This window comes from Narcine bancroftii, chromosome 6, assembly GCF_036971445.1.
Source record: "Narcine bancroftii isolate sNarBan1 chromosome 6, sNarBan1.hap1, whole genome shotgun sequence".
NCBI lineage: Eukaryota > Metazoa > Chordata > Chondrichthyes > Torpediniformes > Narcinidae > Narcine > Narcine bancroftii.
In genome coordinates, this window is record NC_091474.1 from 146,778,409 (window position 1) to 146,802,220 (window position 23,812).

General features: G+C 41.1%; 2 protein-coding genes, 1 long non-coding RNA gene and 1 pseudogene across 5 annotated transcripts in view; 2 read left to right on the top strand and 2 right to left on the bottom strand.

Moving 5' to 3' along the window:
* Positions 1-697, bottom strand: part of LOC138737619 (protein disulfide-isomerase A6-like) — a 59,815-nt gene extending 59,118 nt beyond the window's left edge. The window contains exon 1 of one of the 3 annotated variants that reach the window (XM_069888260.1): positions 537-697. In XM_069888260.1, coding sequence (XP_069744361.1) covers positions 537-555 — 19 coding nt within the window. In that variant the 5' untranslated portion in view covers positions 556-697. The remainder of the gene's footprint in view (positions 1-536) is intronic. The other 2 variants (XM_069888259.1, XM_069888258.1) reach the window with 2 other exon arrangements.
* A 34-nt stretch (positions 698-731) lies between these two features.
* LOC138737620 (uncharacterized) lies at positions 732-3,791 on the top strand. Its single transcript, XR_011341072.1, has 3 exons — positions 732-784; positions 2,154-2,211; positions 3,631-3,791. It is a non-coding gene; the product is annotated as an uncharacterized lncRNA (long non-coding RNA).
* A 7,001-nt stretch (positions 3,792-10,792) lies between these two features.
* kcnf1b (potassium voltage-gated channel, subfamily F, member 1b) lies at positions 10,793-12,554 on the top strand. Its single transcript, XM_069888261.1, has one exon. It carries the CDS (start codon positions 10,970-10,972, stop codon positions 12,407-12,409), a length of 1,440 nt encoding a protein of 479 aa, XP_069744362.1. The 5' UTR covers positions 10,793-10,969; the 3' UTR covers positions 12,410-12,554.
* Positions 12,555-18,475: 5,921 nt separating this feature from the next.
* Positions 18,476-19,387, bottom strand: LOC138737345 (actin-like protein 7B; annotated as a pseudogene).
* Between the last annotated feature and the right edge of the window lie 4,425 nt (positions 19,388-23,812).

The window sequence follows — 23,812 nt, forward strand, 5'->3', positions numbered from 1 at the left end:
CTTCCCATGTGACCCCTGGCCATAAAGGTCGAATCCTCACTCCTTCCCGCTTATTATCCCAGCCTTGACCTGGGCCACCACAGTATAAACCCTATCGTCCCCCTCAGACTTCTGTCTGCGTCATTATTGGTGCCCAACAAAAGCGAACCTAGAATGGTGCATCCCATGCAGCAAGTCCAAGTCGAGAAACAAATCCAACTATGCAATACAAAAGAAATCGGTTAGGTGCACAAGATAATCAAATATCTGGCTTTTAAACACGATCTATGAAACTGGATAACTTGGGCTAGCAGCTGAAAGCAAAATAAATCTGATTTTAAAAAAGATAGCAATCCGGCCTTTTTTAAAAAAAGTGCCCAGTGGTCCTCAGCTGCAGTGGGCACGATTGGATGAAGTTTTCTAACTCCTTGCACTGAGCAGTGATCCTCCGCTCTAAGTACTGTCTGCATGAGCTGGGGTTGGGGGGTCCTGTGTGAAGATTCTGGCGAACGAGAACGTTGCAGTACCACTTGTCTCTCATCTTCAGACCTACTCACCTCCAGCGCCCACGCTCATGTCCAGACCCTCGCCCCGCTCCGCTTCACCGGGTGGGGCGGGAGACACCGCTCAGCACTCGCCGTTCTCATGAGCCTAAAACGCTCGGTCGGGTCCTCGCGCCGTGCATCGGCAACCGTCGAAAAGGCCCGCTCGGCGGGCCGCGTGCTGGCCGGAGCCCGCGGCGTCACGCGTTCGCCGCGCGCGAGCCTCTCGGGAGGAAGCAGGTGTGAGGCCTGGACTTGGCGGGGTAAGAAGAGGAGGGAGGAGCTGGACTGTGGGTGATAGGGAGCGGGGGAACCCCCTTCCCATACCCTCTCCCCATTCTGTCCTCACCCCACTGAGAATAGGAGTGTCATGCTGGCCAGTTTTTGTCCCCATTTTGCCTGCTTCTTCAGTCAGATCACGAGTGATCTTTGACTCCATGTTATTTTTCTGCAGTCTAAATTTCTTAAAGTCTATCCAGCTCTTCCTTGAATTGAGCATTTGTGGTAGAGAATTTCAAAGATTTCTTCCGCTTTAGTGAAGAAATTTCTCATTTCGGTCCCGAATAATCCACACTAGTTGGTCAGCTCCATGTGCTTTCTCAAAGGTTGTCTGTCATCACTTCTCTTCTAAACAAGGCCCACCTTTGTAATCCTCATGGGCCATCCCAGCAATCAATCTGATGAACCTGTATTAACCTATGATCTATCCTTTCTTGTGCATTAATATCAGATCCATAAACAATGTTATAGGGTTGTCTCACCAAAGACGACACTCGGATGAAATCCTCTCGCAATACTGTTTGCTTTTCTAATAGATTGTTATATCTGCAAATTCGATTTCAATTATTTGTGTAAAAAGGCACAACCTCTCACCATTTAAAAATATTCTGCCTTTTAAAAAATACTATATTTTTTTCCAGAATACCCCATTTGCCTTATCCTTGCCAATCGTGCCCTGTCCATACACCCCTGAATCTCCTGCATCCCACAATTTCACCCAACATTGTATTAGTAAAAAGGATATACTGTGGCTGGTCTGCCACTGCGGCCGGAAAAAAAAACACGCTGAATCAAGAAGAATTTCAGTTCACCTGATATACTAATTCAAAATTGCGCGCTTAAGAGGCACACACTTCCCAGTGAGCCTTGCCCCCGTGGGACAGAAGTGGCAACGGCTTCCGGGCCGAGGCTTTTGCATGTGAATTGTTTGTTTGTATGTGTGGTTGCATGTTTTTGCACTGAGTATCGAAGAATGCTATTTTCATCCAGTTGTACTTATACAATTGGAAGATAATAGACTAGAACTTGGACAGTTTACCTCAGGTATCGATTGTATATTCACATTAAAACACACTCAGAAAACAAAATTGAACACCAAGAACCTAAACCTAATGAGCAACCTGACAAACTCAAAATAGGGAAACCCCTGTAAAAATTAGGATATCTGTCCTCATCTTGTATTCCTCCAATATCCACTATGCTTCTTCACTTTGGGATTGCCCAGGTCATATCAAGCAAATAGCCACTGGACGACTAAAGAATAGTGGCTGGCTAAGCAGAGAATAAATGGGAGAAGGAAAATTACAAATTATTATTTTCAAGGCATTTCAAGCAGAAACTTCCTCATTTCAGACAATTGAATCAACACATCAACTATGATCAAGTAAATCATCATAATCTTTTTTCCCAGGTAAGGGAATCTAAAATGCAAGAACATGGATTTAAGCTGACAGGGGAAAGATTTAAAAGGTATCTGAGGGGCACATTTTTTGCACACAGGGTGGTGGATATATGGAATAAACTTCCAGAGAAAGTGATGGAGGTTGGGATAATTGCTGCATTTAAGACATTTAGACAGGAACATGAATAGGAAAGGTTTAGAGGGATATGGGCTAAATGCAAGCAAATAGAACTAGGTTGGTTAGTATGGACATGATGGGCTAAAGGACTTGCTTCCATGCATATCTCTATGACACTGTAATTCGGGGGAGATATGCCAAAAAATCTTAATGTTAGATCTACATGGCTGAATCTACTACTTTTAGCAGGACTTTCCACTCAGAGCTATTGGTGCTCCCATATCAAGCAGTGATGCAGTCAGTCAGCACACTTTCCACCATACATCTGTAGAAGTTTGGCAGGATTTCCGATGACATACCGAACCTCCGCAGACTTTGTGTCATGCTTTCTTCATAATAACATTTATGTGATAGTTTCAGGACAGGTCCTCTGAGATTGTGACACCCAGAAATTTAAAGCTGTTGATCCTCATGACCTCTGATCCCCCAATGATTATTGGGTCATGTTTACCTGGCTTTCCTTTCCTAAAGTCCACAATCAGTTCCACCTTTCTGAGCAATCTCACCAATTACATTCCTCCACTTATTTTCCTGTTACATCATAGATGCCCAATAACTTCCCTCTGATTCTCCAACTATAAGCCTACATTATGGACAATTTACAATCATCAAACAAGGTGCCAACAAGCATGTCATTGGGATGTACAAGGGAATTCCTGTAATCACAGGGAGAAACTGGAAACTGCACGAACATCAGAGGACAGGATTGAATCCAGTTTACTATGTTGCTATGTAACAAGGACATCAGACCAATGGAGCAACTTCAATTTTCAATCATTTTTGGCCAAGTATTCAAGCAGTTATTTTAAAGGAGTCAATTACAACAGTATGTGTTGTTTTTTCAGTGATATTTCATATATTTATTATCACACTGGGTTGGAAAATCAATCTAATCACTGCTCTTGCTTGAAGCAATACTATATTATAATTTTGTAATTGCAGTTCAAATTATATGATTCAATCATATCTATTTATTTGATTCATTCAAATTAAACCTTTAGTTGCATTTCAGCGTCAGAATTAAACATCAAAAGCAGGATAAAATAGTCAGTCAATCTAAGATGTACAAGCAACATTAATGAGACCATACTTTGATGAAGGGTACCGTGATCAAGCTCAAAACTTTGGTTATGTATTTTTACCTTTGCTATATAAAGGACATTGTTTCTCCAACATTGTGTGTTTTAACTTCAACCACGGTGTCTTACCAATTTTTGTGTTTTGCTTAATAAGACCGTTTCTCATTTTAGGAAATATTTTTTGCCCATAGATAGAGAGGAAGAAGTGCTGATAGAGTCATACAGCACAGAAAATGGTCCTTGAGCCCACTACATCTATGTGGACCTTTTTTGCTCATCTACCCTAATTCCACTTGCCTGCATTAGGCCCATACTATTTAACTGTCTCATTAAAAGCCTCTTCAACATAGTAGTTGCGTCTAATTTTATCAACTCTTCTGGCAGTTCATTCCTCAACAATCTACTGACAAAAACTTACTCCCTTTTAAAACTCCTTTTCACCTTAATCTTATGCTTTTTCATTTTTGATGTTAACATAGGAAAATAATTCTGATTATCAATCTTATTTATAATTTAATATACCTCCATCAGGTCATCTCCCCCCCAAGGATAATATGCCTGACCTATCCAAATTCTCCCCATATCTAAAGTCCTCCAATCTAGGCAACATCCTGATGAATGTCCTCTTCAGTATCTCCAGCAAGTAACATCCTTGCAATAGGATAATGATGAGAATTTCTCAGCATTCCAAGTGTGATTGAAATAGTGTTTTGTAAAGTTGTGACATAACATCCCAATTTTTATATCCTAAGCCCTCAACTATGAAAGCAAGCATGCCATAGGCCTTTTTTCCATATTCTATCACTTTCAGGGAACAATGGACTTAGACTCTCAGGTCTCTCTGTTCATCAACATTCCTTGGAACCTTTTCATTTACAGTACATGTCCTACCCCCATTTAACTTACCAAAATGCATCATGTCTCACTTGACCAGAATAAATTCCATCTGCCAATGCACTGCCCAACTTTCCATCTGATCTATACCCTACTGCAGCTTAGACAACTTTCCTAACTATCCACAACACCACCATTTTTTTCTGTCACTCTGATTAATTGTACTCCCTAGAGTCACATCCAAGTTGTTAATGTTCCAAAATCAATCCCTGCAGTACACCTCGAGTCATAGATGTCCAAAGAGCTAAACATCCTTCTTCCTCCAGCTACAAGCCTCCAATCATCAAGCCAGTTTTGGATCCTTTGCTGTTGTGACTTTGTCATTAAGCATCCATTTTTATAATTGTACACATAAAACCAATAAATTGCATTTATTGCAATTCTAAAATAATACAGCAGGCTTCTTTCTCTCAGTAAAATATTGATCAAACATTATAATCAACTGAAATCTGATTTTAAAAAAAATCCTATTTTTAATGTTTGAAAGTGCAGCATTTTTTGTTGCTTTTTTGTCATAATACTCTCAATAAATAATCCTTGCCATTTAATTCAGGCACAGCTTGCAGAAACGTAAGACAAATAGTCAAGTCTGTACAGAGTTTAGAAATATTTTTCAAAATTAACTGTTTTCCAGTGCATTTGAGATCAGCTTGTTATCAGTAGCTGCAGAAATTATTGGTACTAGTAAACCTTGCTGAGATTCCAGACTCCCATAAAATTCAGCCCATGTATGTATCTTGGAGGGTAAAGGAAGTGTTAGTTTTCATAATATAGAATTTAAGAAAAAGCTGGTAATTTTTTTAGAAGGATCGAACTGATGCAGATCCTAAAAGAGGTCTTAGATTTGCTACTATCTTTGGCTTGGCTTCGCGGACGAAGATTTATGGAGGGGGTAAAAAGTCCACGTCAGCTGCAGGCTCGTTTGTGGCTGACAAGTCCGATGCGGGACAGGCAGACACGGTTGCAGCGGTTGCAGGGGAAAATTGGTTGGTTGGGGTTGGGTGTTGGGTTTTTCCTCCTTTGCCTTTTGTCAGTGAGGTGGGCTCTGCGGTCTTCTTCAAAGGAGGTTGCTGCCCGCCAAACTGTGAGGTGCCAAGATGCACGGTTTGAGGCGTTATCAGCCCACTGGTGGTGGTCAATGTGGCAGGCACCAAGAGATTTCTTTAGGCAGTCCTTGTACCTTTTCTTTGGTGCACCTCTGTCACGGTGGCCAGTGGAGAGCTCGCCATATAACACGATCTTGGGAAGGCGATGGTCCTCCATTCTGGAGACGTGACCCATCCAGCGCAGCTGGATCTTCAGCAGCGTGGACTCGATGCTGTCGACCTCTGCCATCTCGAGTACTTCGACGTTAGGGATGAAAGTGCTCCAATGGATGTTGAGGATGGAGCGGAGACAACGCTGGTGGAAGCGTTCTAGGAGCCGTAGGTGGTGCCGGTAGAGGACCCATGATTCGGAGCCGAACAGGAGTGTGGGTATGACAACGGCTCTGTATACGCTTATCTTTGTGAGGTTTTTCAGTTGGTTGTTTTTCCAGACTCTTTTGTGTAGTCTTCCAAAGGCGCTATTTGCCTTGGCGAGTCTGTTGTCTATCTCATTGTCGATCCTTGCATCTGATGAAATGGTGCAGCCGAGATAGGTAAACTGGTTGACCGTTTTGAGTTTTGTGTGCCCGATGGAGATGTGGGGGGGGCTGGTAGTCATGGTGGGGAGCTGGCTGATGGAGGACCTCAGTTTTCTTCAGGCTGACTTCCAGGCCAAACAATAGGTACAATGAAACAAACAAAGAAAGTAAACTCAATGATGAAGTTGCTGATTCACCTGAGACCCCTGCCCTTAAAAACAGTTATGCCAGTTATCTAAAGTTCCATTTGTATCTTTTTGACAATCAGGGCAATTAACCGACACAGAAACTGAGAAAAATAGGAAAAATTTAACAAGTCAAAAAAAGTTAAGAAAACATTGGAAGCAGTGAGGAGGAGAGGTGAAACATTATGGAAAATAGATTGAAAGTGAAAGAAGTGTAAAATTGGAGGACAAAAAAAAAATCCAAGCTAAAAAAATATTGGAGAGATAATTTCAGGAATGTTATGATAGCTTTTTTGGTTTCCTTCAAACATGAGTTTGTATTTTTAAATTAGGATATTTATTATCCTATTATTCTGACAAAGTGGCTTTAGGTTACTGCTGATAGAAGGCTAATTTGTTCCAGAATACACAGGTGCCAAAGAGGTAATTATTGAAGAGGTTAACACTGCAGCACAACAGACAAAGAGCATCAAATTATTCTCCTAATTGAAGAATCACCAGTGAGACAATAGTAGCTTCATGACTTAAAAAAATAATGCTGTTGTTTACAGGACCTTGCTGGAGATAAGCAGACAATAACCCAGTTCCTGTATTAGGACATAAGAAGGAGCAGGTGTAGGCCATATGGCCCATTGAGCCTGCTCTACTATTCAATAGAATCATAGTTGCCTGACCATGGACCTGTTTCCATACTCCTTAATTCCCCTAAAAAATATCTATCTCTTCCTTAAATATAGCTATACTGCTTCCTGGAGCAAAGAATTCCACAGATTAACTACTGTGGGAGAAGTAGTTCCTCCTTATCTCTATCTTAAATCATTCAAACACTTCCTGTCTAAATCAATGGTTATTATTTAAAAGCTAATAATCAATAGATCTTGAAATTTAGTTGACTAATAGTTTCAATTATTGTAAGGTCTGCTGTTTATCCTTTTGTACCATTTTAACTAAAGAAGCATGCAATTATGTGGCATTTAGATTTTTAATTGTTCCTCTACAATGTAAAAAAAAGTTTTCCATGGTTCAGAAGTTTTTTTTATCACAAATTTATAGTGAAGGATATAAGAATTATGGTAAGAACTGCAGAACTTAATTTCTGGTGAAGTCAACTATTTTCAATATGTTGTTAAATGCCTTTCTACTTTTTTTCCCCCTTTGGTTAAAAATTTATGTAAATGGTGGTGATAGCTTTGAAAATGCATTGTTGAATACCAGTCACTGAAGCAACATGCAAATGTAGTTGAGAAGGAAAAAGATAGTTGGCAAAAATACCAAAAAAAACTGCAGATGCTGGAAATCTAAAATAAAATCAGAAAATATTGGAAAACTTCAGCAGGTCAGGCAGTGTCTGTGGAAAGAGAGGCAGTTGATGTTTAAGTTCATGGACTCTTTGTTCCGCCATAGCTTTCCCATCTCTCTCCCATTGAATGTGAACTTATTTTTCTCTCTTGAGATGAGTGAAACACAAAAGCTTGCAGCTTGTGATTGTAGTAAAAACACAGAATACTGGAGGAAATCAGCAGGTCTCACAGCATAAATAGATACATAACTGACATATACATAAAAAGCAAGTAGGCACCTGAATTAAAAGGCAGGGGAGAAGGAAAGAAAGGGCAGAGGGAGGGGCACAGACCAGTAAGTGATAATTAGACATGGATAAGTCTGGAGAGAAAAGGTGAGAATTGATTGGTGGAGGGGGTTGCTCAGTGAACGCAGGAGCTGGAGAAAAGGAGACAGAGGGAAAAGAAGAGAGGGACAAAGCTAGAGGAAAGGAGAAATAGAGATGGGGGAGGGGATAATGGAAACAGGAGGAATTCATGTTAATGTCATCTAGTTGGAGGGTGCCCATACGTAATATGAGGTGTGGTTCCTCCAATTTGAGGTGATCTCAGCTTGGCAGTGCATGAGACCATGGACAGACAGAATATGAGGCTGACTGGCTGCATCATGGTCTGGTATGGGGACACCAATACCCCTGAGCATAAAGTCCTGCAAAAGGTAGTGGACACAGCCCAGAACATCATGGGTAAAACCCTCCCCACCACTGAGAACATTTATAGGGAACGCTGCGGTTGATGAACAGCAGCAATCATCAAAGATCCACACTACCCAGCACATGCTCTGTTCTCACTGCCACCATCAGGAAAGAGGTATAGGTGTGCTGTGTGTGGAGGACACGTAACCTCCCCACCTAACAGAAGCTACATGACCTCATGAGTTGTATATAGCATTTTCTGATTTTATTATAAATGATTGTTGGTTTTCAAGAGCTTTTGAGTATAGGAGCAAGAATGTCTTAATACAATTATAAGGGATCTTGCTGAGACACCACCTGGAGTATTTTATGCTCAAGAAGGCAGCCAACATCATAAAGGACCCAAATCCCCCTGGTCACAGATCTTCTCACTGTTACCTTCAGGCAGAAGGTGCATAAGCCTGAAAAACAGTATCTCAAGTTGAAGAACTATTTCTTTCTAACAGCTCCCAGACACTTGGACCTCCCCTTGGTACACTAATCATATAGATCTGACAGCACAAAAGGATTGTCTGCACTCTTGCAATTCACTTTTTTTTTGCACTAGGATTACTGTGAACATTTATCTTTTAATTTAAATTCATTTACTATTATTGTTTTTTTTTACCTGTTTGCCTGTAACAAGTAAGAATTTTGATGCATATGTACATTGAGCAATGTATATGAAAGTATACTCATTATCATTATGCAGTTTTGGTCTTCTTAGCTATGAAGAGATCTACTTGCAAAGATAGAGCACAAAATAGGCTCATCAAATTGATTCCTGAGATGTCTCAGTAGAGGTTCTCAACCTGAAATGTTGAGTATCCATTTCTCCTTATAGATGCTGCCTGACCCACTTTTGAATGTTTGTTCAAAATTCCAGTCTCTACAGTCTCCTATGCCACTGATTCCTGGGACGGCTGTATTGTCAGATGGGGAGTGTTAGCTGAGCCTGTATTTATTAGGAGAGGAAATCTCCTTGGTATGTTAATGATTTGGAAGACAATCTATGTGGCATGTTTAGCAAGTTTGCAGGTGAAACCAAAATTGGTGATTTCATGGTCAGTGAAGAAGGTTGCGTTGGGTTATAATTGGATAAAGATGGGAAAATGGACAAGGGCTGATGGAATTACTCAGACATTTAATATGCAAAATAATGCATTTTAGGAAGTTAAACCATACAAGGGCATAAATAGTTAATGGCTGAACCCTGACGATTGCTATGAGCCCATGGGGAAAAAGTACATAGTACCCTGAACATGGCAATGGAGGTAGAAAGAGTGGTAAAGGATTATGGTATGCTTGGGATGTCATGTTACAATTGTACAAATGGATGGTTAGGCCGCATTTGGAGTATTGTGTGCCACTCTGGTTACCATACCATAGGAAGGATGCAATTAAACTAGAAAGCGTGCTGAAAAGATTCACAGAAATTGTTGCTTGAACTGGAGGGTGTGAGTTACTAGGAGATTGGATTGACTGGGACTGTTTTAACTGTAGTGAATGAGTTTAAATATAACTTTAGTTTGAGAGATTCCTGAAATTATGGGAGGCACATAGATGAGGCACACAGTCACAGTCCCAAGTGGCAGATACAATTTAAAATAATGGACAGACACATAAATAGGAAAGGTTTAGATGGATATGGGTCAATTGGGATGAGAGTGGACAGACACTTTGCACCAATTGGATTGAAGACCATGTTTTTCCTTGCTGTATAAATTGTTGAATCTACTAAACATAGTGGAATGCAGGCCTATTTAGCTGGTTTAAGTCTGACCGACATGGTCCATTAGTATGCTATTTTCCGCTAATTTGAGGAAGCTACCAACAGGTTCCAGACTGCATACCAATGCGAAAATGCGTTACCATTGTCCAGTGCATGATTTTAACCATTAGGAGAGAATTCACAAGTTGAATTTTGTATTGTAAATAGACGATTGAAATAAGCAGCAGGATGAAAGGCGATGAACCCATTCACCGCACGAAGAATTCGTTGAGCTAAAATACAACAAATGCGTTTTGTATATCTCGGAGAGGCGAGTCTTGGTGTGCCTTGCAGTTGGGTTTCATTGTCATGCAATGAAGTTTGGAAAATCGCATGGTTCCCATTCATTCACCTTGTGAAACACGCAAAAGCTTAATACAGCTTGCAGTGTTCCCTTGACTATGTTCGGACGCAGTGTAGCCGTTTCATCAACAGGGTGCGCATTTGGCTGTAATGTGGTGGATGTGAGGCATTTCAGTCCGCGTCCAGGAGACAGATTATGTTACCTTTTGTGATCCAAAGTGTTGACATTCTCTAAGGCCGTGGATCGCAGTGATAAAATTTGCCCCACTCATGGTGGAACACTATACAGACGCAACCTTCAAGTTGCCAGCTTCCTGTCTGTTTATCTTTTTCAAACTCCACGCTTGTGATGTACAATTTTGCTGTGGTTTCATGAGATTAGCGACCTGAAAGAACGCTTGGTACTCGGTTAACTTGAATATATTCCCATCAATCGGCTGTCAGACGTTGACGTATTTGGATGGCTCTTCTGGGGGGGGGGGGGGGGGAGGTTTATAAGTAGGCGATTCCAACTTTCAGCGCGACAGACTTGGTGGATTTTAATCCCAAGTGCTTCCCTCTAATCGCCTTTAATGTAATGGTTTATGTTACATTTTCCATCTACATCTGACTATATTTTGCAAAATAACCAAACAGTCGAAGCAAGTTACTGAATTCGGACATTCATAAAAGGAACGAGAAGTGTATTTGTTGTTGTTTCGGCAGAAGATCGTTAAGCCATGGGGACGGAGCCCAGAAGCCCAGAGTTGAGTGAATCCGAACCACCGGAGAGCCAGGAGCTGGTGGTAAACATCGGCGGGGTGCGCCACGTACTGAACGGGTCTGTGGTGAACCGTTACCCGGAGAGCCGCCTGGCAGAACTGCTGCGCTGCACTGGCTACGAAGCCGTCAACTCCCTCTGCGATGACTACGACCCAAATAAGAGGGAGTTCTACTTTGATCGAGACCCGGACTCCTTCAAGTGCGTGACGGAAGTATACTATTTCGGTGAAATCCACATAAAAAGAGGGATTTGCCCCATTTGCTTCAAGAACGAGCTCGACTTCTGGAAGATCGAAGTGGACTTTTTGGACGAATGTTGCAAATGCCTGTTGGGCGAAAAGAACGACGAGCTGGAGGAGATCGCCAAGCAAGTGCAGGTTATTCTGGCCGACAGGGGGGAATCGGCCGATACCTGTTGGGGCAAAGCTCAGAAATTCCTCTGGAAACTGATGGAAAAGCCCGATTCGTCCTGTCCAGCCAGAGTGATTGCTGTCCTGTCTTTCCTGTTTATTTTGATCTCCTCCGTTGTGATGTGTATGAGCACCATTCCGGAGCTCCAAGTGATGGACGAGGAGGGTAACCCGGTGGAGCACCCGGCTCTCGACTCCATCGAGACGGCGTGCATTGGTTGGTTCACAGCCGAGTACATCCTTCGGCTGCTGTCGGCGCCCAACAAGCTGAAATTTGCACTTGCTTTCATGAACATCATCGACGCAATGGCCATTCTGCCCTTCTATGTCAGCCTGATCCTCACCACAGTCGGGGCAACTCTGATGGAATTGACGAACGTGCAGCAAGCCATCCAGGCTCTCCGGATTATGCGGATTGCGCGCATTTTTAAATTGGCTCGACACTCGAGCGGTCTCCAGACCCTCACCTACGCGCTGAAACGAAGCTTCAAGGAATTGGGCCTATTGCTCATGTACTTGGCAATTGGCATTTTCGTGTTTTCGGCTTTAGGTTTCACCATGGAGCAAAGCCACCCCGAGACCCTCTTCAAAAGCATCCCGCAGTCCTTCTGGTGGGCGATCATTACCATGACCACCGTCGGGTACGGGGATATTTACCCCAAAACAACCCTTGGCAAGCTCAACGCGGCCATCAGCTTTCTCTGTGGCATCATTGCCATCGCTTTGCCTATCCATCCCATTATTAATAACTTTGTCAGGTATTATAACAAACAGAAAGTGTTGGAAACAGCTGCAAAACACGAACTTGAACTCATGGAATTGAATGCTAAAGCCAGAGAGGGTGAGAATTCCAGACACCAACGTGCCATCATCAAAACTAGTAATCTCTCGCTCAGTAAGAATATTTTGAACACTTGCAGTGACACTTTCATTCCGCTTTTATCGGAGGAAAAACTGCATCGAAATAGGCTTCAGAGCTGCAAATGAACTGATCGTTTGGCCTCGGAACAGACTGGGAAATGTGCAATTGTATTTGGTGTATAGGAATGCCAACACTCGTCTTATCTCTTGTTAAACATTGAGGCAGCAGACAGTTATGACTATGCATGCTTGATACAAAAATATAAACGAATCTGAGATACCTTAAATGTTATTTACAATTATAACCAACGCCCACATAACGATCATTTGGCATTAATGATGACATTTCCATGATTGGTATTCTAGAAAAGAGATTTCGTCACCACAGAAGAGAGATGGGTATGTTTTATGGGGCATTTGTTAAGTAACGTTTGATTATAATTAAATGAATGGAAAGATAGATACTTGAACTGTTACAAAAAGCTGGACAAAAAAATATTCCCGTAGCTTTCCTGGCAAAACTATGGGAACTGGTTTAATACTGTGACTTACATTTACAGTTTTTTTTTAAACACATTTACATACTGTATCATAATCTCCTGACAACGTCTAAATGTAACACATTTCCTGAACTTGTGTAACATGACAAGATTGTGATCATAGTTGATCATAAGCATCGTTATATCTTGTAAGTAATTTGCAAATTCCTAACTACATGTTCTTAACACTGTAGCAAACATGGCTAAAGCTACAATAAGGCGGGCAGAATCAAAATAATGGGCATTAAATTGAGGCTGAAAACTGAAAATACCAGACATGTACAATAGGTCAATCAAGATCTGAAATGAGAAGAGATGAGGCATTTATATCTGTGACATTGGGTGAATCTTCTTTCATCTTCATGCAATGATGGACTCAATGTGAGGCATATAACCAAAAAAAAACTTTAATTTGAGCCCATTTTAATACATTTATGGAAAATTAGTAAAGAATTATCAACAAGATGGTTTAATTTGGCTGGAATATGATGATGATTACTACAATGTTGATGGCAACAAGAAGTGCATGTGCATCAATGTTAGTGGTATAGTTGTAGCTCTACATGAGTTAAATAGTAACATTTTCATTAATTTTGAAACTATTTAAAACTCATTTCTCAATTAGCAGTGAAATTAATGCCTCAAAGTATGGCATTACTATTTTCTGAACAGCTATTTCCATTGTTATCTAACTTCAGTTGTAGATTATGTTATAATTTGTATTTGAAATACTTCAGTCATAGTGCAATTCTATTGACTAGATCTGTATTAATACTTCTTGTTTAATTTTGTTAATTTTTAAAAAATCTTTTAATTATCCAAAAGCTAGGAAAAAATTGTAATTGCTTGAAAATTATTCTTTGTGTTTATAATGCCGATACTAATTGGAGAATCTGACCCACACACAACACATGTGCCAACTTATTGTTGCATTTATCTATAATGTATTCACTGATTAAGACCATAAGATTATAGGAGCAGAAGTAGGTCATTCAGCCCATCGAGTCCACTCTGCAATTCCATCATGAGCTGATCCATTCTCCCACACAGTTCCACTCCCCTGCCTTCTCCTCATAACTTTTGATACCCTGACTATTGCCTATTGATACACCCAAAGGCATAACCTCCATAGCCACCAGTGACAGAAAATTCCAAAGGTTCACCACTTCCTGACTAAAGAAATTCCTCAGCCTCGGTGTTAAGATCTGCACATAAGATTTTTAAATAAATATCTTAATGTAATCTGTCACACTGCACTGTCACCATAGGATATGGCAAATTCACATAGCACCCACATAATGCTAACATAGGAATTTATGACAATAATATCAAAATAAGAAGACAATATATGTCTTTAAATGGGGCTGAATAAAAGATGTGTGCAGTGGTTCAGCTGTACAATATTCTTCATTCTGTTTTAACAGTAGCCCATCATGTATCGTAATTTTGTGTGCAATGCCATGAGGAAACAATTGATTAACCTTTTAAATAAAAACTCATTGTGAAAGTAATAAAAAACAAGCATTCTCAAAGAAACATTGCACCATTGCCTAAATTTAACCTTCCAGCTTATCCAATAATGTGCAATGTAATGAATAGGGCCATTCCTAAATTTGTTGCAGTAGCAATATTCATTATTCAAGGTGGTGCTTACAGATGAGATTTTATTAAAGATTTGTTGCTTAGTTTTGCCATCAATAAATGTTTCAACACTAAGACATTTGGTCAATGGAATGAATTTCAGAGGCCTGGTACAATGTACTGATGCAAATAAACATCATGTTTGGTGCTACTGATGACTTAAATTTAGGCAATGGCAATATTTCTGTTTCCTTGAAAGTTTGTCACCAGATGATTTTGAAGTCTGTGTTTATATGTATGTATCATGGGCTTAACAAATTATAACTCCTTATTCACTGTGTATTCCTTTGGGTGTTATACAGAAAAAAACTTTTTTCACTCTAGTTATGAGAATGAAGTATCCCTCTCAAAATAACAAATGGTCTTTCTCCTGTATTGGGTTTGAGGTCTTGATCTTCAAACACTTTTTTCCTCAATGATCAAAAATGTGCTGATGCATTGAAGGAAATGAGAAATTTCATAATTGATGCTTGCCTTCATTTAGAGGTGACACAATGATATGGGAAGCAGACCAGATTTTCCAGGGTCTTAATGTGGATCTTTATTGTCAGAGACAGTGTTATTAACTTGAGGGATATACTGTAAGTAGATGATCTTTGCTTTGTGGATGTGAAGTGAGATGCTATTTTTTCCAGTTGAAGGAGTCGGAAGGCCAGTTACGTCATTGCAACAGGCCAAACGGAGGAAGGTGTTGGAGCAATGGCATGGCCTTGATCAACAATAGACCAGCAATGACATCTGGTATGTTGTGATCATCATGAAACAAATATAAGATGGACCCAAGTTCCTGTGGGCAGCAAAATTTGAAAGGGATACTTCATTGACCCTCTTGATTGATGGAATCAAATAGAAATTTGGACATCAACAATAACCACATTGTAATGGTCAATGTGATTATTGACATGTAGCAAAGAGAATGTTCAAATAAATGTTGCAGAAGAAATTACTACATAAATTTTGGGATCTGGAAATTCAGGGCCCTATCTATGGATAGCTCTAGTAGAGAAGGACCTGAATTATCTGTTTTCTTTTCTTGGGAATCAAAAGCTTTGAGAGCAACATCACTACCCTAGAAGAGGCTCATTGGGCAGGAGATGTCCAACACATTGACATGATAGACACATTCTTCAGATGGGCAAAGTCAGAAACAATGATCTTAGCCATTGCAAATGAGCTAGTCTAGTGACTAGGTGGCTCCCTCTGCAGGACCCAAGGATTTTAAAGGAAACAACTACAGAGATGGTGGAGCCAATGGTTGAACTTTCAAAAATTGAATTCTAGAAATCTACCAGCAGATTGGAAAACTTAATTGCTCAAGAAAAGAGGTAGATTTAAAAAATAGATATTGATAGAACCTGTTATATTTATAGAACCTATATAGAAGCTATATTTAGAGAACCTGTTATCTTAACATCTGTTATTTGTAATATGTTGGCATCTATAATTTAGGAAAAAATAGCTAATAACTTAGAGAAGCTTAATGTAATCAAGCCAAGTCAACATAGTTTTTAGAACAATAAATCATGTTTCACAAATTTTCTAGAGTTGTTCAAGGATGTAATGAGCAGAGTTATTAGAGGAGAACCTACAGATGTAACGTACAATATTTGGATTGTCAGAAGATATTTGACAGGTGCTACGTAAAAGGATGGTGCATAAGATGTGAGCTCAAGGTATTGGATGAAGTATATTTACATGAATCGAAGGTTGATTATGATAGAGCTCATCAGAATAAGCATTTTATTTCATCTGGAAGGATGTGCCTAATGGAGTGCCACAAAAAAAATGACCGACACTGGAAAAGGGGCAGAGCATAACATATTCAATTTTGCTAATGACATGAAAATACTTGGTATGATATATTACAATCAGGATATTAGGACCATGCAATTGGATATAGATAGGTAGAGTATGTGACAAAAATCTGGCAAATGAAGTTTAAAATGGGAAAATATGAGGCCATGTAGTTCAGTAAGAAAAACCTAATGAGGAATCATTATTTAAATTGAGAAAGATGATAGATTACTGAAGTACAGAGTGATCTATTCAGGTGTTGTTATGCTTTGTGGTGGATTTAAGGTCTTGATCTTCAAGCTCTTTCCTTGGTCTGCCAACGATTGTGTTAATTCACCAAAGATAATGGTGAATTTTCTTGCAAATATCTGCCTTCATTGAGTGGAGCTCCAGAAGAAATGGGAAGCCCAGAACCCTGGATCTCATCCCTGATGGAGGAAACAATCTTTTTTGCCAACTGAATTCCAGAGTCAGAAGAGACAGAATCCTCTGGTAGGTGGAATTGGCAAGGAGGAAATAGGGAAGGCCAACTCCAACAGAGTTCTTTTGAGAAATTACTTGGAGCACAATCTTATCACCAGAGAGGCAGCCACAAGACCTCATGACAACATCCTCCATCAAGACCTGACATCATATAGACTATATGATTGCCTGACTGAGAAATTTGAAGGTCATTTTCCCTGTCTTGATATTCATCAATGACCATTGGACCGAACAGCCCTTAATTGGCTCCATAATCTCCATTGGCCTGGCCCCAAAACAACAACAGGGACAGAAAATATCACAAAAAAAATCATTGGTTTCCCCAGAATGAGAGGTCTTCTCAGACAGTCTGTTCAACAAACTGTCAACTTTCAACCAGCTGGAGAAACCACAATTGTTTTTCTCTGGAGATGGTCTTCCAACTGGAAACTAGATCAAGGATACTTGATTCATCCACAGCTGTTACTAATTTGCCACAATTAATCAATCTCAATAGTAAAATGGATTAACTGGTAGCATGTTGACTGACTTGCTTCTGCTGCCCTTGGGTACCCCTCATGCAACCAGACTGAAGTACCAAAGAAACAACTGTTAATTCCATGCTCACTTGGCATTTGGAAATAGAATCAAACTTTCAAAATCCTCAAAGCAAACTTAACTCTCATTGTAAATGGATACTAAAGAGCAGAATATTTTGCAGGCAGTGGCAGATTAACCATTAGGCTGACGACTGAAGCCTTGAGCCCTGGAGAGTAAGGGGGCCTGAGCCCCTAAGCTTCAGCCTACTCAGTAAACTTATAGAAGTGTAAATTTGAACCCTTGTAAATGTGCTGGTTTATTAATACACTACAGCGCCAGTGATCGGGCTAGGGGTTTGAATCTTGAGCTGTCTGTAAGGAGTTTGTATGTTATCCCCGTGTCTGCATGAGTTTTTCCTGGGGGCTCTGCCAGGATTTCTCTGATATTTATTTATTAAACCTGCCAGTTTGTGAGAGATCCCCGAACTGCACCTGAGCTGGCGGCAGCACTGTCACCGGCCCGTCTTTGTCTGGTTGCTCAGGGTGTTTAAGATTTTTAGAAGCACATTTGCAGTGCAATTCATTATAACGCCAGTGTGTCTGTGAGACCCTAGGCCAGCACACAACTAACAACTTGTGCTTACTGCCTCCTTCGCCCATGACTGCTGGGCGAAACCGAGCTACGGTTGTGCTCAGGCCCAGATGACACAGCCAGATTTCCCTTTCCCTGCGGCCACATTGCATTCAGCCAGTGCTGGCCAGCCAGCGGCATAACTAGGGGGGTGGGGGGGGAGAACGGGGTGAGGGGGGAGCGAGGTGGGACCACCACCCCCCCCCCCCCGCCTTTTCAGCCCGGCAACATTCTGGACCCCACGACCCTCTCCCACACTACATATTTTTGATCTGTGAGACCATGGCATCTGCCACAGAAACTACACCGGAGCTCCCGACGCCCGTCTGGTGTTAGACCAAGGGGAGGGTTCGGAGTCCATGTCAGGCATCAGGAGGTCCAGTCACTGGAGCTCCCAATGCCTGACTCCAACTCTGAACCCTCTCTTCAGCCTGCACTGGAGCTTCCAAGTCCCAACTCTGAACCCTCCCCTCACTGGAGATCCTGATGCCCGTCCAAAGTGTGTGTATGTGGTAGGCTGAGGGGAGGGTTCAGAGTCGGTGTCAGGAACTCCAGTGTAGGCTGAGGGGAGAGTTTGGAGTTGGTGTCAGGAACTCCGGTGTAGGCTGAGGGGAGAATTTGGACTGAGCGCCTCTGAGCAGTGGAATCTCCCCTTACCCAGCATGATGATGTAGCCATCAGGGAGCTCGTACTCCACCAGGTGCTCGTTCACGTCCAGTCTGAGATTCTCCTAGAAGTTGATCGAGGTGTTGTATCATTTCAAGATGTGGAGCCCATTCTCGGTGAACTGGTGGCCCGCCTTATTGAGCAGCTTCAGGAAGTAGTCATCGAGTTCGATGCTGCCGTAGTCAGCCATGACTGTCACTGGTCATATGGGGCATGATGCAGCCTTCGTGCACTGGCATCGTGTGGATGATTCCATGGCCGCATCCCACCACACAGCTGGTGGTGCGGCCGTAGAAGTAGAGTGAGAGGACAGACTTGTAGGCGATGAGCATGGCGGGTGTGCTGAAAGTCTTGAAGAGGATCTCGGCCATGTTCTCCCTGCTACTGGCTGGGCTGAGGGGAGGGTTGTCCACCTTCATGGCATGCTCATTGGGGAGGATCCTCATGGCCTTGTAGAAGATGTGAGCCAAGAGAGCTTCTGCCCCATCCCAGTCAACCATGATACCGTGCCTCAGTGGGCTGACCAGCTTCAGCGTGGGCTCTGGCCTGGCTAGGCCTTCACCCAAGAAGTTCTCCTGGCAGTTGTCACCTGATTTGGTGCTCATCTGCACAGGTCTGCCCACCACCGAGCGGAGTAGAACCAAGGGCAGGGGCTGCTTGGTGTAGTGTAGCCAGCCTTGCAGTAACACATGCCCAAGTCGATCTTCACTGCCCTGATCTTCTTTATCATCCTGCCTGCTTTCACTTCCATGGACCTGCCACTCTGTGACAGCCTAGAGTTGGATTTCTGGGCATTGGAAGGTGGCAGCTGGCTGTCTTCCTTCCTGGGCATGTGTGCCGCATTTTTCTGTATTGTGCAAAGCATTGGTAAGTCTATTTATCAAGTTATTTAATATAACTTCAACATCACTTTATTCTATTCAATGAAGGATGGGGCAGAGGGGCAAAGGCAGCCTAAGGGCTCAGGTGGTAGTTAATCTGCCACTGTTTGAAGTTCCCTTATTGTTGCGACCCTAAAAGAAATCCCAATAGATTTTATTCAGTGGATCTGTGAAGTGCAGTTTATGAATTGGAAATGATTTGAGTCCCTCCTACTCTACTGGGCCTTTATTTTATTGATCATTTCTTTCTTCTTTGGCTTGGCTTCGCGGACGAAGATTTATGGAGGGGGTAAATGTCCACGACAGCTGCAGGCTTGTTGGTGGCTGACAAGTCCGATGCGGGACAGGCAGACACGGTTGCAGCGGTTGCAGGGGAAAATTGGTTGGTTGGGGTTGGGTGTTGGGTTTTTCCTCCTTTGCCTTTTGTCAGTGAGGTGGGCTCTGCGGTCTTCTTCAAAGGAGGTTGCTGCCCGCCAAACTGTGAGGCTCCAAGATGCACGGTTTGAGGCGATATCAGCCCACTGGCGGTGGTCAATGTGGCAGGCACCAAGAGATTTCTTTAGGCAGTCCTTGTACCTTTTCTTTGGTGCACCTCTGTCACGGTGGCCAGTGGAGAGCTCGCCATATAACACGATCTTGGGAAGGCGATGGTCCTTCATTCTGGAGACGTGACCCACCCAGCGCAGCTGGATCTTCAGCAGCGTGGACTCGATGCTGTCGACCTCTGCCATCTCGAGTACTTCGACGTTAGGAATGAAAGCGCTCCAATGAATGTTGAGGATGGAGCGGAGACAACGCTGGTGGAAGCGTTCTAGGAGCCGTAGGTGATGCCGGTAGAGGACCCATGATTCGGAGCCGAACAGGAGTGTGGGTATGACAACGGCTCTGTATACGCTTATCTTTGTGAGGTTTTTCAGTTGGTTGTTTTTCCAGACTCTTTTGTGTAGTCTTCCAAAGGCGCTATTTGCCTTGGCGAGTCTGTTGTCTATCTCGTTGTCGATCCTTGCATCTGATGAAATGGTGCAGCCGAGATAGGTAAACTGGTTGACCGTTTTGAGTTTTGTGTGCCCGATGGAGATGTGGGGGGGCTGGTAGTCATGGTGGGGAGCTGGCTGATGGAGGACCTCAGTTTTCTTCAGGCTGACTTCCAGGCCAAACATTTTGGCAGTTTCCGCAAAACAGGACGTCATGCGCTGGAGAGCTGGCTCTGAATGGGCAACTAAAGCGGCATCGTCTGCAAAGAGTAGTTCATGGACAAGTTTCTCTTGTGTCTTGGTGTGAGCTTGCAGGCGCCTCAGATTGAAGAGACTGCCATCCGTGCGGTACCGGATGTAAACAGCGTCTTCATTGTTGAGGTCTGCTGCCCAAGAAAATGGCAGCTGAAAGAAAACAAGTGTAAAAGGAGCAGTAAATCTTCTGAGGCAATTTTTCACCTAACCTAACTCTCCAGTAGATGAATGGAATTAAAATTATTTATTGGGATTACTTTCCAGAAGCAAAAAAAAAAGATGCCAACCATGAATAGTCTAATTTGAAAGATTTTGATGATGAAATTGGAATTATAATTTCCACTGACTGGTAACATTTGGGCTTTAAAAATAGACAATCAAAAGAACTGTTTAAGTGCAGTGTTGATAAAGCAATGGATTGTCCAACAGAAAAAAATCAGTTGGAGCAGAATCCGCAAAAGAAGGGAAATACATAGATAATGATTTGAAAAAAATTGAAAGTTGAATGCAGGAGATTACATTTATTTTACTAAGCCAGTTTTGGCACAAACTCCCAAATGGCAGTAAAATTCCATTTTATATTTTACATGGAAAATCAGGAAGTAATAGCTGAGTTAATTCTTCACATCAGTTTTTAACAGATAAGCTTCTATACTATTCTGGCACAGAACCCTCTGAGTAATGATCTCAAAATACTTCTGGTTTGAGCTGAATCTTTTTAATTCTTGTGCAACTGGTGCAAAAAAATGTTGGATTGTCTGCCAACTTGCCACTTTTATTTTCAGTTCCACAGTGACATACTTGTACCATAGTGGTATATGCATGTTACTTTTTGCTAAATTACTCTCCCCTTCTGATGGTATAGAATTTGCATTCAGACACAATTTTGTAGGAATCTGCAGACTTCCAATACTACCCCATTCTACAGAGGTTACATACTTTTGGCAAGCCACTCATCACACTGATGTTACAGCCAAACTTGATTCTATCCTCTCCAATACAGTTCTGATCAGCAGAAATTCTGGTACATTTTTCTCATTTCCAATACCAGACAGTGTAAATTAATGCATCATAATTACAGTACTAGTGTCCTCAACGTGAATAGTGCTACATAACCCATGTGTTTAATTTAGGATATTACTGAATATATGTCTTAACATCACAATAGATATTCTATACATATTAGAGGTACACACAGGGAGAGACTCTTAATTTATTATGGACTACTGACTGCAAGGATATCCTCTAGAACTAGATTCTCGCTGCTACCATCGGGAAAGAGGTATCGATGCCACAAGCTTCGTACCACCAGGTTCAGGAACAGCTGCTACCCCTCCACCATCAGACTCCTCATCATCAAACTCAATCTGAGACTCATTTAAGGACCCTTACTTTTGCACTTTATTGATTTTAAAATATTCTCTCTATTGCACAGTTAGCTTGTTTACATTTCATTATCTGTTTACAGATCCTTTATTTGTTTACGTGTGTACATGGTGCACAGTTTTTTTTTGGATTACAAATAAGTGGTCATTCTGCCTCGTCCGCAGGAAAAAGAATCTCAGGGTTGTATGTGATTTCATGTATGTAGTCTGACAATAAATCTGGAATCTACTCTACAATGCAAGGTTAACATATAAATAATGTCTCAATATACTGAAAAAAAAATAGACGGAAGACACCAAGTTTTCAGTTACCTAATGTAACTGAGCTTCATTTATGGCAAGCAGCAGTTCTTTCCTTCAAAGTGGGACAATTTATCAAATATAAATACTGAAATTGTGTAATATTTGTCATCATCACACTGTTAATAATTGGGCAAGAATCTCATAAAAATATAGTAATACAGTAGTTGGGTTGAAAAGATTATTGTATTCGATGCTCTGCATTTTCTCCCATAATAATTCAAATATAACCACAATTTTGAAATAGTAAAAATGATAACAGCTACATATCAATAGTTGAATGCTTTATATGAAAAAGCAGCTTTTGTTTTTCTTTATCTGACTTCGTTGCAAGTCACAAAAACTATGCATATTAAGTAGCTATGAATAAAACCATTATATATATATATATATATATAAATTTTTGTTTAATTGGTGCAAACTTGTTTAACTAATACCAGTAATTCACTTCTCATAAAATGAAGCAGTGATCTAACAATGAAATAGTAATTGCTTTTAAATGAGATCCTCAGCTCCTTACAATGACTCATTAAGAAACTAGTTGAGATGCTGATTTGAAATGCAGTATTGAGGCATTTCATTTTGAACCTAACTATTTCAACTACTAACTAGAAACAAAAGGTGTGAAAAATTACAATTTTTGATTTAAATAGTTCATTAGATCACCTTAAACAAAATTTTCATTTGCAAATATAATACATCATATTCAGATTCTATTGCATGAAAAGTGATCACATAATATCCTGCACCTCACTGCAGTACCCTCATTTGATTTAGTTCATTAGTTTAATAGTCTTTGTTGAAGAACTCACACATTTGGTCACACTCGATTCATTTCATTTGATGCGAAAAATCCAAAAATCAAATCTTCACTTAATCAGAACATTGGAACATTATTTTGATGTGATGGAAAAATGAGCAATTCCTGCAGAAGATGGATCAGAACTTTGTGATGCAGTAAGTATGGGAATATTTGGCAGGTGGCAGTGTAGTGTAGTACATTCATATATCCAATATCCTGGGCAATAGTAACAACCTGAAGAACATGATTCAACTCATGTTTAAAGGGACAATCTACCCATGCACTTTGAAAGAAACAACATAAGAACCTGAGGAATAAAACAGGAATAGGCCATATATCCCTTTGAGCCTGTTCTGCCAGTTTTACTGTCCAATAAGTCTATTCATTGAATATACCTAATACCTGATTATCCACAGCCACTGGGAAAAGAGGATTTCAAGGGTTTAGTACCTGGTGCCAAATAAATATCTATTTTCAGTTTGAAATTGTTGACCTTGAGCTGAGACCATGCCAAGCTGAAGACTTCACAGGTAGAGGGAAGCGCTCCTCAGCTTCTTGTCTATCAATTATACTCAAAATGCTGCATATCTTTTATCATTATAAATAAAATAAATTTTCCATTTACTATGATTAATGGATATTTTACTGAGGTATAGGAAG